This window comes from Bactrocera dorsalis, chromosome 2 (genome assembly GCF_023373825.1).
Source record: "Bactrocera dorsalis isolate Fly_Bdor chromosome 2, ASM2337382v1, whole genome shotgun sequence".
Classification (NCBI taxonomy): domain Eukaryota; kingdom Metazoa; phylum Arthropoda; class Insecta; order Diptera; family Tephritidae; genus Bactrocera; species Bactrocera dorsalis.
The window spans coordinates 21914625-21932965 of NC_064304.1; the positions used below are offsets into that span (position 1 = coordinate 21914625).

At 35.8% G+C, this 18341-nt stretch overlaps 1 protein-coding gene across 2 annotated transcripts in view; it reads left to right on the forward strand.

Moving 5' to 3' along the window:
* LOC105229914 (uncharacterized) overlaps positions 1-18341 on the forward strand; it is a 169897-nt gene that overhangs the window by 95965 nt on the left and 55591 nt on the right. For both annotated transcript variants that reach the window (XM_049448567.1, XM_049448563.1), the window contains exons 4-5: positions 2242-2590; positions 2694-3152. In XM_049448567.1, coding sequence (XP_049304524.1) covers positions 2242-2590; positions 2694-3152 — 808 coding nt within the window. The remainder of the gene's footprint in view (positions 1-2241; positions 2591-2693; positions 3153-18341) is intronic.

Consider the following 18341-nt stretch of genomic DNA (forward strand, 5'->3'; position numbering starts at 1 on the left):
ACGTCAACCGTCTGAGCAAAAATGTAAATGTCAGCAATGTAACGGGTAGCTTGACAAACATATAACTCAGAGTGTGTATAAACTATATATGTATAATGGAACTTCTAAGGAAACTTTTTTGAATGCTTAGCACTTGGTTTGGATGGATGTAAAAGTTTATCGTTAAAGTTGTTGCAAGTAATTAACAGTGTGACACTGCAACGCCCAACGGCACTTGAAGAGTAAATGTACGAGGGTGTACAAATAAATAGAGCACCGAGAGTAATCAGCAGGGCAGGAGTAGGTAGAAAAGTACCCGGAAATTGTAAAAACAAACGCAAAATATTAAACGATTAATAAATATTTAATTTCATTCGTTCACAGTAATGCCCAACCAGATGTAATACACTTATGTCAATGATTTGTTCAGTCCTCTCAACACCTTCCATAAGTACTTTTTGCGATGGCCTTGAGATCTTTTAACGAATTTTGCTTTATCTCTTCGATTGACTGAAAACGAGTTCCACGGATCAGCAGTTTCAGTTTGGGGAACAAGAAAAACTCACACGGAGCCAAATCTGGTGTATATGGTGATCATTGCGTGTTTGGCTCTAAATTCGGTCACAATCTTGGCTCGATGCAATGGTTCATTACAATAGTGTAAAATCCATGAATTGTTCTTCCAAAATTCCGGCCGTTTTCGACGAATGTTCTCACACAAACGACCGTTTGGCTCGCCGGAACAACCCAATGAGGCACCAAACCACGAATATCGAAAAAACGCAATGAGCATACCCTTGATTTTCAAGCGGCTTTGACGTTTTTTTTTGGTTTTGACTCTTTTTTTCCTACCATTCCGTTGATTGTTGATTTTTTTGTATGTCAAACTCATAAAGCCATGACTCATCGGCAGTTATATTGCTCTCCATGTAAGCGGGATCGGAATTCGCAGGATGAAATATGTCCAAAAAAAACTTTTTACGATACTCTTTTTGGAAAAAAATTCAGCTTTATCGGGACGAGTCGTGCAAGAATACGTTTCATACCCAATGCATCCACCAAGATCATTCGAACGGACTCGTGAGCGTTGTCGAGCTTTCTTGCCATCTCTCTAACACTTTCCTGACGATTTTCAACCACCATATCCCTCCCTTGTTTAATTGAAGAGGTCTTAAACGATCTCTCGTCTCTTTAAAGGGTTTGTACTACTCGTAGGTATGTGTTTTTTGATAAAACTGGCATGGTAATTAGGGACTGCCCTGCCAACTGGTTCAACAGTAGATTCAAAACATATTTCATTAATTTTAAGCATCGTGCTTCCAAGGATAGTCTTCAGTGACTTGTAAACGGTTCTTTTCCTTTGGACTCCGATGTGATGTCATTGCTTGGTTTATGATATCCGTATTTCTTATATGACAAGTATGCAATGGAAATAGAATTTTGGGGAACGACTTTTGAATAAAAAATATATTTTTAATTAGATGGATCTATGCTTGACTTTAGTATTGACAAAGCACGACCTTTTCTTATTGCTCTGTCAAAATTTACGAGTTTATCTGCTTTCATGAAATTTCCTACCTTTACACCTTTATTAGTAGTAAGTGGCACCGATCTAGAGTATATAAGAATCTTAGGCATGACAAAATTCACTACCTTGTGGTAGGTAATTATGCAATGAACCAACATTCTATAGTTTTGCGCTATTTAGGTAGGTTTTCCTTGCTTCTTAATAGCGAGAAATATTCTGATTTATTTGTCTACCCTCGTTTTTCAAATGCTGCCCGAAGTTTCGCACCCACGCTATGTGCCGCTCTCGGTAGCATTAGTTGTAATTCAATTAAAGTTCCACCTCTTCAGGCGACGCGCCGCAGCTGATCACCATTGACAAGTGTATGGCTAATAGTTTGCGTGTTGCTCTAGCTGCTTTCCTGTTTTCCTGCGCTAGGTTACTCTTTCGTTAAAATTTGGCTTAAACTTTTATTGATATTCCTCATATTGAGTCTGTCGCTTGTACATATATTTTTGTAGATTTGTATGTGTTATTATTTGGGAGCTTGTGAAGGTTATGTAGTAGTTGGCCTGACCAATCCAATTAGTTCGTACGGTGTGCACAACAAATTTACAACTTTTCCACAATTTCCACAAAACAATTTATGTAATTTTGTATTTTTATGTCACACACTATTACCACTATCACTATGCTACCTCTATCTCTTTCTATGCCTCTCTCTTTGAATTTATACCTCTCACGACCTCACGTAGATGAGCGTGCCGGCGGTCTTCTGGGCAACAAGTCTGGCAGCGGCACGAGCACCGGCGGTGGCGGCACAAATCGTTGGTCTCTGCTCACCCGCCAAACACCAACAACGCCTGGTTACACCAATAACAACAACAACAATAATATGGTGAATATAAAATCGTTGAATTTGCCAAAAGACGACATGGGTGTCTATCGGCGTAAGTCCTCCGGCAGCACTACAGGACATAGCGGCAGCAGCACCAGCATGAGTGGCACACCAATCGTCGGCTCACAAGTGGCGGATGCGGCTTTGCTGATGCCGACCTGCGAGGACTTCGAGTGCCATGCCGCCGATGGTTCAGTGTTGTTAAGGTGAGTACCTCCTTCATACTAAATTGAATTTTCCGTTACCATGACTTTAACTAATTTGTAAAATATTTGCTCTAATATTTATTTCGCAACAATTGCTGTGCAGAATTCCCGCACCGCATGTTGTGGCCGCACGTGCTTATCGCCTGGCATCGAAGAAGCGCAACACCCACGACAGTCAACAGCGACAGCATCAACAGCAGCTGGGCGGCAGCAATGTGTCAACAGCTGCAGGTATAGCGGCAATGGGTGGCAACGCTGCCGAGCCACAACAGCCGTCAACGCCTGAGGGCATCAGCAGCGGTGGTGGTGGCGAGGTAACTGGCAGCACCGCGAACACGGCGTTGACACGTCGGCTGGCCAAGTTGCTGCACCAGTCGAGTGTGACGGCTTCGAGGCTGACGTCAGCCGCGTCGCCGCATTCTGATCACACAACTGCCAGCGCCGCAGCCACCGCAAACAATCTCCTGCCAATTATGGCTGCTGCGGCGTCAAGAGACGGCGGTGGCCGCGATGGCAATGGCAGCTGCTTGGAAGAGGCGCCACGGCGACTTTCATGGGAGCGGTAAGTGATAATATTCGCACAGCTGCGAGCTATTGAAACTCGTAAGCGCTTGGCTCATAGTTCAGCTATTCATTAGAATTGAAAATTAAATTGGTTGTGTGTTGTAACTTAATTAAGATGTTAACAAGACACCGCTTATGCGAGCATATAGATTTCAAAGCCATTACACAAGTATTTCTAAACTATTTATGAGTGTATGAGTGTCGGATTTTAGTTTCTGCATCTCCTGGCTTTGGACTAACAGTAAAATAGCTTCTTTATTAGCCGGCAGCTCTGCTCTGGGAATGCGAGTTCTATTATATCAGAGTCTTAAAAATAGGATATGATCTTCAAACCCAAATCGCCATAAATGTAGCTGTTGCTTCAGACGGTCGTAGATATGGCTGTGATAGGTTGATAGAACTTCTGAGAAGTTGATATTAGAAACGGTTCAATCGGATGAAATTGAAAAAAGTATTTAATATTTTTACGAAAAGAGTATGGTAGTATCGTAAATTGTGCATTGGGTAAGAGGAAGGTCATTTCACAATTAAATCTTTTGACATTATATTATTGCAATATATTAGCAACAATACTATTATTAAGGGTGCCATTAAAAATATTTCGGCTAACGAATCATACATTTCAAAAACCTTTCATTTGATATTGGTATTTATTTTTATAATTCGTAGTGGCAACCCTTTTCAAAATTTTTATACCCTGAATCGGGTATATTAATTTGTCATGAAGTTTTTAACACCCAGATGGAAGCGTCGGATACCCTATAAAGTATATATATAAATGATCAGTATGTTGAGCTGAGTCAATTTAGCCATATCCGTCTGTCTGTCTGTCTGTCCGTCTGCCTGTATATTGTCTCTCAGTTTTTAAAATATCATTTTGAAAGTTTGTAAACGTCATTTTCTCTTCAAGAAGCTGCTCATTTGTCGGAGCTGCCGATATCAGACCACTATAACATATAGCTTCCATACAAAATGAACATATAATTACTAAAAGAAATGCCCCTGTGAAGGGTATATTAGCTTCGGGGCAGCCGAAGTTAACGTTTTTTCTTGTTTTTAACATGACATTTTCTAAAGTCTATTTAGAATGTATTACTTACTGTAATATTTCATTTCACAAATAAGGAAGAGCTAAATTCGGGTATAATAATAATATTTAATACATCTGTAACTTGTAAGGATTAAACAGGAAAATACCTTCAGGTACATAATGCCTGTTAGTTATATGAGGTCTAGGGCGAGTTTCAATCGACAGAATTTTTTCATGGCAATAGTTATTCTATGTACCTCTAATGGCTTGAATCGGGCCAATACTTCCCTAAGCCCCCATATACTTAATATAAAGGTTTTCGACCACATATATCGGTCGATATATAAGTTATCCCAATGAAAATAAGAGAATATGTATGTTTTACTCATAACAGTGTATTGTTGTGGCTAATAGAGAAAAAATTTGGCGTAAACTTGACCTAGCCCCCATATATAATTGAGAACTAACAGGCTTAATTCACCTTATTAAGTATTGAAAGATCGAAAGTCAGTTGTTTTAATATACCATAAAATCATAAAAAAGGAATTAAGTAGTTTCGCCATATATTAAAAGTCCAATATATAATAATTTGCAATCGTAATAAATGTTGGGCATTTTATTTTAAAATGCCCAAAAATTCTTATTTTGTTCGATCTGGCCATAATGGAAAATGTTATAAACGCTTATTTTGAGGCGCTCTCACACTGGAATAAGTTGGGCATCCCATTATCCCTGTATCAAACAATACTGAACGAAAATAACATGCCACTTTGGCACGACTCACGCGTGATCTGTCCAAAAAAGGCTATTGACGCTGAGTCTGACTCAATGCTCTAAAATCAAGAACTATCTGTTCGTAAGCATTGCTCCATACTACACTCGAATATGTATGTATTAGGTATAATTTAACAAATTGTTACCATACAGGAGGATATTTAAATTTTCTTTATGGATGGCAAGCGAAGATATGAGTATATCAAAGGTTATGTCTGTTATTTTACCAAATGGGATATATACTATATATAATATAAAATTACTTGGATTCCGATTCTTTGGTTAACATTTTACACCTTAAAATATTTCCCTGGTATTGATTCCTCCAAGTCAAAGTGAGTATAAAATATTCGGTTTCACCCGAACTTAGCCATTCCTTACTTGTTTATTATTTAGTTCGAAACTCTTAAGAAAAATATTTAATTGTTGTAAACCTACAAGTTTATGTTTTTTGTTGCTCGTAATTCAATAATTTTCTCATCTTATTAATTTTATTGACTTAAAAGAGATGGGGACCGTACTTAACATTCTTTTTTTTAATATAACCTTCCTTGAAAGCCTTCAATTTAACACTTAATGTATTTAAGTTTTTTTATTGTTTTAATGTTTCTTCGAAATTTTCAATAAGGTGGCAACCTTAGCATACTTTTATTACAAAGTATTATAATATTAGCTTTATGCAAATAAATACATCTCCATTAAGGAGACGCACTTTATGCTGTGAACGTGACGGAATTTCGTTACGTAACACAATTTTGTTACCGAGCATAAAAAATTTGCTTAAAAATTTAGATTATTGAAAATAATAATTAAATTCTGCTTAATTATTAACATTAATTCAACTTAATTATTAACATTAATTATTACACACGCGTCACCCTGTAAAAATTATCTAAATCAAATATTTACTTCGCAAAAGCGCACACACACCATACATACAATGTAGAAGCATTAGCTGCTTGTGAGTAAATATTTGAGAGCCTAACAAAGCGTTGTTTATTTATACCTAGGTTCGCATGTATGTGTAAATGAACTTGCGGTTTTGTGTGCTTGTGTGCAAATTTGATACTCTAAGTATGCCTGCATATATTGTTTTATCTGCTTAACACGTTGTAATTAGTCAATTTCATAAGTAAACTTCTATACAAATTTATGTGTGCGAGTGTGGTGAATTTCACAGCAGCGGCGACAACAACAAAAGTAACAAGCAACGCCAAGACAACACAATGGCAGCATACCTGGAAGTCACAGCATAGATTTAGGCGCTGTAGACGCATATTTACGAACACAATTTAGCACTCACATATTATGTGCATATATTCACATTAGTGTACATATATGTAAATGTTAGTATATATGTATGTGCATATACATACTACATATTTTATTACATTTAACTGTTAATGCTTATCCGAACAAAGGCAACAGACCTAATCACCAAAACACATTGATTTACAAACATTTAAGCTACAAGGGCAGACGCATTGTATGCGTTATATAATTGTGTGCTTGAATGTGAATGTAATTTCACACATACATGAACGTGTGTTTAACACAAGGCGTCTAAGCATATTTATCAACATTCATAGAAATCTGCATAACAACAACAACAATAGGTTTGTTCATTAAAGTCTCACATTTTGGTGTTCCACGTCAGTGCTTTCACATACCCACTCACACAAACACTCACATATGTATGTATTCAATAGCTACTCGTATATCTAAGCTGTGCGTTTGGCTTCACACAAAAATGTCAAGGTCATTTGGATAAAATCTCAAATTTTTCGGAATTGTCGCTATTAATATGAATTTCGAAAGCACTGTTATTTTGAATGCACATTTCAGCAGTGTTCACACATGCGTGCGTTTACCGTTTAAACTCGAAAATGTAAGGGTGTAAACGCCAACGAATTTAAATTTGAATGAGTTATTAAATTATTCAAATTTAATTAAAATATTCATTGTTAACAGTTTATACCGTTTTGTAGTTACTTTTCGATAATTTCCAGGAAGCGTGATATTTCACTAAGTGATTTGGTTAGTTTCGAGCACACAAATCTGTCACCGTGCTTGCAGCCATAAAATATTCTCGAATTTAATAGAATTTTAATTCGTTAAAAGTGATGCTAAAATGAAATGACTGGCGCTAAAAAATAGTTCTACGAATATTTTGGTTTGTATGAACGTTTTACTATTCAAATATTCAAACATGTTTCGTTATGTCCAAATCAGTTGTTTGGGTTTTTGGCCTTAAAGTTGCTTAGGTGAAGTCAGGTAACAGGCCCCATCAAATTTTTTCGAAATAAATAATTTTTTTCAAACAAAGATGTTAAAAAATAGTTTTATTATAATATATGTTTAATTTTTTGTCTATTTTGTTTTTCTTTTTTGTTTACAAATGTCGAAAGAAAACTGAAGTAAAGTTTTATGGAAGGAATTTCAATATTATTTTGTATAAATATAAATAAATAACACAATTTTATTGAAAATTTCACCATTTTTAATTATAATTAATACTTTGTTTCGTGAATTTACATACAAACTGTGGTGGATCAATATTGAACGTTTAACACGTGACCCACGATCCGCGATTCGACTTTCAAAATATTTAATTGTAAGCTACACGTTCAATAAGTATTGCAAGGAACGCTTGGGTTGCGTTATTTCTGATAAATCTACGAAAATGTGAATTGTCAGTTACTAAACTAGAATACCACGGCGTATGAGCAACCTGTTTCGACTGCTTTATTCATGAATTATTTGAAGAAATGTGTGAGAGCTTACATTAATGCAATGAAAATCCATTTTTCGCGTTTCAATATTTTTCGCCTGATGTACCTGGATTATTGTTAAAAGACTGTGATTAATTTTTTTTCAATTTTTTTAGGTTCTATTAAGACCTTTAGGATCTAGTTTTGTTGAGGAACGACTTTTGCTGGTAGTATTTCCAGTATTGTTCTTCTACTAGGAAAAAGTGTTCAGCAAAAATATTTGCTTTTTCCATCAATACATTTTCTTGTATCAAAAATCAACTTTATTATATAGTCGTTCTCAGTCTGTGCGATTATTTCTTCACTGTCGCTATTTCTTTTCAGCGAACAGTTTTAGAGGCTTGAGAATAGAGACACAGATCGGACAATACTTTGTATGTGGAAGGAACTCCACTGATGACTTATTAAAAACAATAATGGTGATTTTTGTTCGGAACTTAGCTATGAATTAACGCTTCGCATGGCCCTTAATCTGGATAACACTTATCCAAACTCATCATTAAAATGTCATACATACTATTCGATATATGTATATGCTACAAGGCGCATCATATGAACTTTAATTCACTACATTCAGAATATAAGAGCAAGAAGAAGGTTCATACTAATTTTATCATTCTTTGAACTTTGTAACTTTATGCAGGCAAAACAGGATCTCAAAATATTATTGGGAAAGCTCACAGATTGATCTATCTATCGTATATATGTGTCTACTAGTAGAACTAGACCTTCAGTTTTTGAGATGTCTGTCTGAAACGTAGCATACATCCCTTTCCTCTCAAGAAGCTGCTCACCTGTCAATATTGCGTTTAGCTGCCATATAAACTGACCCTACACAATCAAGTTAAAAATCTTTTTATACTCTTTTATGCTAAGAATAAGAAATGCACCTGTGAAGAAAGTTGTATAGTATTATAGTTAACATTTGTATACCCTTGCAACATGTTATACTATAGACTGTAATCGTTTTGTTCACCGGTTGTACGTATGTCCTAAAATTACAGATATAGCCTTATATCTATATATATACAAATGATCAGAATGACGAGAAAAGTTGAAATTCGGGAGACTGCGCGTCTGTAAAAAAGGTACGAGGTCGTAGCTGAGCATATGAGCACTACTACCACGCCCACAAAAGCCATTAATCTATATCCAGTAAAGTAAAATTAAGATATAATTTAAACTTTAATTTCGCAGCAGTAAGCGGCATCTGTGAGGAAAAAATTTTTGAAAAAGTTCTTATAATTTTAATAAAAATGGATGAAATTGGATGATATTCCCGCTCACTCCCCATACAACGATACTCTTAAAAACTAGTAAAATCGCGATAAACCATTAACTTAATACGATAAAGACATTACCCTTTTGGTGGTATGAGAGGACTCTTTACGATCCGACGTGGCACCGCCTACTTTTAAATAAAATCACATATCTTATAACCGTATCCATCATCATAACCGTTCGACTAATCTCAACTAAATTCGGTATAAGAAAATCCTCTGACATGTTAATGTCGCAGTGTGGAAATGGGCGAAATCGGACTACTATTCGAGTCTTTTGCTGTCTAGTACACAAATGAAGAAGTAATTAATATAACGGGATAGAAATTTCTAACTAGCTCGCTTGTGTGCCACTTCTCTTTAGTACTCATAAGTTTCAAGAGTATGAAATAATCGTTTATTGACGCACACCTCATCTTTAGTTATAATAAAGCAAAGGCCTTACCACTTCAATAATCTTCGTAAAGTTTGGCTAGATATTTAATAAAAAAGTAGTGTGCAAATTGATTATATAACTAACTAAAGTAGGAAATACAATATTTTAGAAATTCTAATCTAAAAACTCGCAATAAAACCAATATCTTAAAGCATGTCTGAATAATGAAGACGTCGCAAAAAATTCTTGCCACAAAAGCCAAAATTATTTTTAAGGCCCTTTAAATACTACGCATATTTTCCAAATTACTCAACTTTTGCACTGCCATTTCTCAGCTCTACTTTTCCTGAAGTGAGGACTTCAACTCACCAAATCATGTTCCCGTCATGCAAATGGTTTTCACGTGGAAATGTGACAGCTTTAAAGCACCGTTTCTACAATTTTACAGGATTATACTTTTACCAAAAAGAAAAAGCAAAAATCTGTTAAATAATTTGTATGAAACGTGTTCGAGCTTAATCTTCAAATCAGAAGCTAATTTGTTTTATTACCCAACAGCTTGTTAAAAATACAGTACAAAATACATGCACACACACACACACACATAGCGCAACAGTCATGCTAAAACAACTGACTTAAACAGTTTGGTGAAAATGGAGGCAAACGAGCGAAACCATTTCACTTGTGTGTGTGTAAGAATGGATTTTTCTCACGTGCACTTGAATTATGCATACTTTTAGGTGCACGTGTGCGTAATGGCCTGTTTGTGTGTATGTCTGTATGTGTACTTTACTTTGTAAAGTTCACGCAATAATTCCAACAAAAAACAAAAATCGAAAAAATAAACTTCTCTGCCTTAAACGCTTCGACTGTCGCTATTGTGGCATGCCACACACATGCACACTCAGCGAATTTCCCGCAAACAAGATTTAAGCACAGCAGCAACGCAAATCGGAGAAACGCATAGCTCAGCCCATTAAAATGGCGCTTTGCGGGATTTGCTTTGAATTTACTTTCGTTCGATTTTCGCATTTTTGGGTTCCTCGGTTCTTCGGCAACGCGCTTCAAAATAGCTAGAAATAGAAAATTAAATCTGGGCTAAAGCGTTTTAAAAATAAATTTTGTTGTACTTTTTTGTTGGTTTTTAATGGAGCAGACGTTTTGATTAAGGTCACAGGAAGGTGCAAATAAAGATATATACATCTGTGAATACAAAGTAATTTATTAAAAATATAACAAAAACGTTTTTTTTCATGCATATTATATCAGATTAAATTTCGTTGTTGGTGAGTTTTAACAAATCAAATCAAGACATTTTTATACTCTAAACATGCTATCTATATTACATTTGTCACAATGTTGTATAATAAATTACTAAAAAAAAAAAAAGATGTATATATATATATGATCAGCGTGGCGAGTTGTTTCTCAGTTTTTCAGGTATCGGTCTGAACTGTTGATCATGTCCATCAATAAGCTGCTTATTTGTCGGAACTGCCGATTCGATTTTCCAGATCAGATCAATATATCAATAGCTGCCATAATACCGACCGATCAAATTGGAAATTTTTTATTTTTAAGGGGCTCATGGAAGTATTTAACCCTATTTTGATACACGAAATTACCAGAGTCAGCAAAGAATTCTGCCGGAATTTCAATTATATATCTCACACATTGAACGATATTTTCGGTCAAAAGTTAACAATACATATGTCCACATTTTCGGTATCTAAGGGATTGAATAGTTGTGGTTGGATCTGAGAAATTTTTGGTCATAAGAGGGAACGCAGTCAAAATATACGTTCTTCAAGTTGAATTATTTCTAATAACACCAGAAAAATATGAATCATCAGATACTAAACAAGAACTCCACGGCGTATGAGCAACGTCTTTCGAGTGCTTTATAAACGAATTGTTTGAAGAAATTTGTGATTTTGCACAGATTATTATCCAAGGCATTGCTACAAATTCCGAACATATTGTACAGATCGGACATATAGCTTATAGCTGCTAACCAAATTAACCAAATAAATTCAGAACAAATATCTTTTTATAGGTTAGTTCAGGGTAATCTGGAAGGCCAATAAGCCACGCATAGACCAGTTTTGGTCCTTTGCGATACCAAATAGAGTTCAGTTTAAATCATCCTTTGGGATGCCTGCGATTGACGAGAATTTTAACAGACTCTGCGGCCTCACTATCGATACCTCCTCCAGTGTATCAAATCGTTGGAGCCCCAAATGCTTACAGTGTAGTCTTGCCAAAGTGGGATAAGTGCACAAGAAATGCTCCATTGTTTTCCTGGTGTGCTGCTCTAAACATTTCTTTCAGTCTTCTCGTTCTGTCAGCCCTATACTGCAGGCGTGTGTCAGTTAGTGTTCTCATCAGTCTCTTCTATCGAGTACCAATAGGATTTGTGTTCTTCCGATCTACCGTTTTGCTCATGACTTTTGCAGTTTCATTTCCCTCGATGCTTTTGTAGGCTGACACCCAGTAGAAGTGAAGTTGCTTGCTTCTGGCAACACTTTCCACAGATTCACTGCTTCCCAAGACTCTTCTCGGCGATATTCGATAAACGATACGAGTTGCTGCTTGGCTGTCTACGATTCCTATGTTTATTTTGATCCTTCTTTCTCAGTTGATAAGTGGGATCATGTAGTCGGTGTTTGCCCAGACGCCATTGCCCAATTCCTCAGGAATTTTGTGGTTTCTTTTATTCAATTTAATGCTATAAAAAATTGAGCGTCGAAAGGTCGGTGAAATCGAAGTTAATGTTTTTTCTACTACAAATGTAAACTTACTTTACAATGTATGCGCTCTGTTGCAATTACGAGGAAAAATGTGGAAAATATGTACTTTCGACCAACTTAATTTGTTCGAAATATTTGATCTTCGAACTTTTATTTTTACTATGCTGACAATCGCTGTTATTAGCTTTTTTTTTAAAGTTCAATATTTAATTGTTCCAAGCGCAACCCTAAATGTAGGCAACGATATTTTTTGTATAGGAATTCAATTTTAAATAAAACCACCATATAATGATACATTATTTTTAGCTGAATGAAATGACACCTCCAAATTCTAAAGCTGAAAATTCTCAATTCGGATTTTATAATTCCAATTATGTAAAAAAATTAGCTCCAGTTTATTTGAAAATTAAAAATGACTCGTATAATACAATATATTTGAAATGAAGAAATTATCAAAAAGCTTTTCAAAATCTTTAGAAAACTTTTTATATTCAACATCATTTGTTTTTTTAAATTTCTAATACACAAATTGGAAAAACAGGAAAAAAATCGTAATTTAGCCTTCATTGCAAAAAAAAAATATTTTTTTTCGAATCCACTTTTCAAAATACCGAAGAAAAACCTCAAAAGCATCTACTAAAAAAACATTTACTTTTGAAAAATTAGGTCGACTACTTAGTAAGTTAATGAATAAAATTTTACTAGTTTGTTATTTTAAAACTAACATAATAATTATTAATGAAATGCATCTCTAATTGTAAGTAACATTTTCTGATTGATGCATCCCTAATTGTAGGCAACACTTTCTGATTGATGCATCCCTAAATGTAGGCAACGTTTTTTGATTTCTAACCGAATTCGCTACTATGCTTAAAGAGAATAAACAAGTAATGAAATGAAAATTTTTTTGCACTACAGTGCATCACTTGTGTGATTACCAATGATCGCTCAGAGCTTTGTGTACCAACAAGAGTCTTGCTTCTTCCTTTTTTCTAAAAGCGTTCAGTTCTCTATAGCGCTAAACTTTTTTCTGTCAAAATCTATCGAAGTATCTTAGGTATAAATTATTTATTATTATTTTCATAAAGTACATCAAGAAACTTGATACTTGTATGTATCTACATATCTGAAAATTTTTTCAAAAACATCATTCACATAAAGTCTGTTTTAAGAATTAAGCAGTTTCGATACTTTCTTTCATAGAATTATATTTGATTTCTTGATTTTCAAAAAATGCTAATTTCTTAAAACTCTCTATGTACTTGTGGCCGATTCATAAAAAAACTTTATTCTTTGATTTTTTTCAAAACAAAAATCAGTTGAAGCAATCACCGTACATAACTCAAAAAGTTTGAGTGAATTTCCAATAGAGCTTCGATCTGCTCATTAAGTCATATCCCAACAATTATGCATATTTGTGGTTTTGGTTAAACTCTCGCACGCATAAACTTTAAACTAAATATAGAAAATCCATAAACAACTAATTTTCAAGAAGAAACTTTCTTCAAGCAATAAGCTTAAGCTCTCATGTGTGATTAAGTGTTCATGAGAGCATGGAAACGACGTGCTTGAACACACCATAGGAAAACAGGAATAACAAACATAGACACTAACTAACTGACACGCAGCGATGCTGCAACAACGCCGAAGAACATTCTTATCTGCTGAAAGGAGACTAAGCAAGATACATAATTCTACCAGCGCTACTTAATTGTCATGCATTATTCATAAGCTGGGGAGCCAGCGAGTGGCATGAGTGGTGTGGGGTGGAGATTGGGCCGTGCATAAAGCCCTTGTGTAGCAAAAGAAATACACAAGTGAACGCACTTGTGGCGGCAGAGCGCCCTACAAGAAGGCTGCCACTGATTGGCGAAGGACAACGACAAGTGCGTGGAAGTGTAAGAGAGAGGTTAAGGGCTTATGCCAAAGAACGGGTTTGCATTTAAGTTGAATAATTTGCCGCTGTTTCCGTGTTGCCAACACATAGCATATGTATCTATAGATTTAAAAGATAATTAATAAAATCAGAGGAGTGTAGTAGGCGTGTTATGTGTATGTGAAAGCTTGAATATGCCATTGTTTGCCGCTTATCTCAATCTACTGAACGCTTTTGTTGACTTTCAGTTGACTCTCGTTTGTTAAACAATTTACGCTCACATCCTAACCGAACTTTACTTCACCCTTTCCTACTTTTTTCTTGCTGCTGTTAAACACTTGTACGTTATTTAACTCTTGCGCCACTTTTTCTTTATTAAAGCTTCCTTTTGGTTTCCTTTCTTTGGTGTTATTTCTGTTTTCGGCTTGTCTCGAATCCGTAACCTAACTTTATTGCCAGCAAAAAAGTATGTAAGCAGTGCGTAGCTGCCGTTACGGGTTGCATCACGTACAAGCTGCTGTTACGCGTTTCACGCTCCTTTGGGCTGCCGCTCATTGCGGCACGTTTACGGTGCTTAGGTCGAAAGTCGATTGTATTTAATTAGGCAAATGAGTTAAGACTTTGACAGCAAACTAAAATTTTAATGCTACCCAAAGGATTGCAACAAAAATAAACTTAATTTTCCTTAAGCGGTGGGAATTTCCTTTGCACAGATCTCCTAATTCCTGGAAGAGTGTCTTAATACGATAAGTGAAAATTATTAATTTAATACCCGTTTTGTGCCCTCGGTAGCACATATAATTTTTGTAGAAAATTATGAAGATGAAGCTTCAAGCTTATACATTGTAACAAAAACTTACCCGGAAATTGCAATTAAAATTAAATTAAGTTTGCTTAAAAATACGAAAAGTCTTTTTCGACTACCCTACACATATGAGACCATTTCTAACCAAAATTCATGTGCGGAATCGGTGCAAAAGGCTTACAGTGATTCAGTTTTATCAGGCCTTCAAAGATGGTAGAGAGATCGTTAAAGACATGTCTCGTTCTGAACGACCCTCGACCTCTTCAACCGAAAAAAATATTTAAAAAAGTAAAGAATATGGTATTTGAAAATCGTCAGGCAATTTTTAAAGAGATGGGAAGAGGGCTCGACATTTCTCGAAAGTCCGCTCGAATGATTTCGGTGGATATTTTGGGTATGAAGCGCATTCTTGCTCGACTCGTTCCGATAAAGCTGATTTTTTTCAAAAAGAATACCGTAAATAGATCTCTTTTGGACATGCTTGATCATGCGAAATCAGATGCCACATTCATGAAGATCATCAATGAGACATGGGTTCATCAGTTTAACATATCCAAAAAAGTCAAAAATCATGTGAATGGAGGGAAAAAACGAGCTGAAACCAAAAAAAAACTACCCGAACAAGCTCAAAAATCAAGGCATTTGTGCTTTGGTGCATTATGAATTTATTCCGGAGGGACATATCAATAAGGAATTCTATTGAGGCGTTTGCGTGAGAACATCCGTCGAAAATGGCCGGAATTTTGGAAGAACAATTCATAGATTTTATACAAAGATAATAAACCACCGCATCGAACCACGATTGTGACCGAATTTAAAGCCAAAACCGATCTAGCACCGTATACACCAGATTTGGCTCCGTGAGATTTTTTCTTGCAGATTATACTTAAGACTGTTATGTACAATCCTATGTGAAACAAGGTGAAAAACTCCTGTAGTTGGATATTAGTAATGAACAAAGCACCCAGAACTTATCACAAGTCTTTTTAGGGGCCTTTTTTCTATTTCCATTATTTAAAAATATGATATCCGAGGTTTTTTCGCCTTGATCTGGCTTAGACGGGACATTCGAGAAGCAAGTGTTGAGGCGATTTTATCTTGCGCCACAAAGACCTTGTGACTGCACAGCTACTGGTAGTGGATCAACGCTAGTTGAGCTAGTGTGAGCCACATTAATCCAGTAATTAATCATGAAGAAACCAATGGAGTTCTTACCCATGCCCATTCCATAGTTATGGAGACTGAAGTACCTTACTTAGCAAACTCATCAGCCTTGCAGTTTTCTGCAACACTTGATTATCAAATAATTTTCTAAGTCAAATTAAATTCATTTAACCAACATTAAAGTGTTCTCTATGGAGCAATACAAAAAATAGAGCACAAAAAAAATCAAATTGAATAAACTTAAAAAGCTGAAAAGAAATCCATATTTACACACACACAAATAAATACACTTTGATGAGGACGTAGCGAATCAGCGGCTAGACAAACTAAACAAGGGTCATAAACCTCGAGTGGAGCGCACTTGTGCGTCTTCATCAAAGAAGTTGACAATTTTCGCTATGATTTCTAGGAACCCCACATACACTGTCAAACACACATATATTTGTATCGACGCGCGTTTAAGTTTATTATTTGTGTGCTTTCCTTACATATTTACTCATACAAAATAAGCATGAACTCTCGTCAAATTATTAGTTGCAAAGAGAAGGGCCAAATATTAACGCCCGGAAATGGGTCAGCTACAGTTGTGTGGAATGTTTTTACCTCATATACATTTATATACATACATATATATATGTATATGTACGTAAATATGTACTTTATACATAAATAAAGTGTTTGCAAATATTCTGTAGTTAGAAATGAAAATTTGTGGGGTGAACGGCGGGAGCAGCGTGAAAAGGTCACCTAACACGTGTCAAGAATACACAGTCATACATAAAAGTATGTGTGTATATAAGTAGAGATAAGTTTATGCTATATTTGAGAATTCATGTGAGAATATGGTTAGCAATGCTAATGAAAATAAGAAAGCACATGAAAACAATTGTGAATTGAATATAAAAATAAATATGAAAACAACTAGGAAGTGGGGGATACAAAAACTATGAATATTAATGGATAATAACGGGCAAACATAAAATAAACTATTTCTCCACATTTTTACTATACATATGGTAAATAATATGGCATACATTCATATAAGCATGAAAGTGCAATACAAATATTGTTATGTTTGAGATTATGAAAATAAAATTGTAGTCCAAATAGTTCTTAGCTTTTTATGTGTTTTAAGCATTTGAATAAATAAATTTTAAATTTTGTGTTAAAAATTTTGAATATACTCGTATGATACTCCAGAGACTTTTCTAGGCCGGTTCTGTGCTCTCTAACATAGAACTGACATTCTTTCGTCAGCAACCTGAATGTAGGCAATGATATATTGTTGGTGTAAAAAATATATATTTTCATATTATTAATGTAGACAAAATGCAAAATAGGTTAGATTGCAGGTCTAAAAAGATCGCACATGGACTGCTAAATATAGTCCTTTGTGAAGGCATGGAAAAGAAGAACTCTTGTGTTCGTACTTATAAATTATCAAAACGCTTAGTAGTCAATAGAAATTTGCACAAGCGTTCAATTCCCGCCAGCTCGGTGGAATGTCTGAAGGTATGCGCTCCCAAATGTCAAACTCTTAACCTCCGAAATGCGGGACAGTCAAGAAGGAAGTGTTGAGTTGTTTCCACCGTATCTTCTTCCAAACAGCTTCTGCAGATGGCGTCAGGCAAGTTTCCCAGCCTTACAGTATGGACGGCAATAGGGCAATGGTCACTAGATCTCTTACAAGATTCCCAGCCTTACAGTATGAACGGCAATAGGCCAATGGTCACTAGATCTCTTACAATCGATTTTGGGCAAAAAGGCTTCTGCGATAGCACATGTACCGATGCTTCGCTGACTAAGCCTCGGCGAACCCTAACTATTTCTTTTCTTGCTAGCTCATCAGCTTTACAGTTTCCTGCGATTCCGTTGTGGCCTGGCAACCATACCAGTTTTATAACAACGACACTCGATACTATTAGTAGCGATTTTGGCCACTCCTGGACCAACCCTGAACGCACTGTTAATGAGTTCAAGGCTCTGCTATCTGAGTAGATGGTCACTTCTCTGAAGGAGGCTGCATTTCAGAGCAGTATATCTTTTACTCCTTAAGGGCTGCGACCTCGGCTTGGAAGATGAATAAACAAAAACTAGAAAAACAAGAAAAAACGTTAACTTGGGCTGCAACGAAGCTAATATACCCATCACAGGGTAGTTAGTATGGCAGCTATGTGCTATATTTAACCGATCTGAACAATTTCTCCAGAAATTACATTGTTGCTTTAGAAAATAACCTGTGCCAACTTTTGTGAAAATACATTGTGAAATGTGAAAGTTTTCCATACAAGAACTTGATTCCGATCGTTCAGTTTGTATGGCAGCTATATGTTATAGTGGTCCGATATCGGCAGTTCCGAC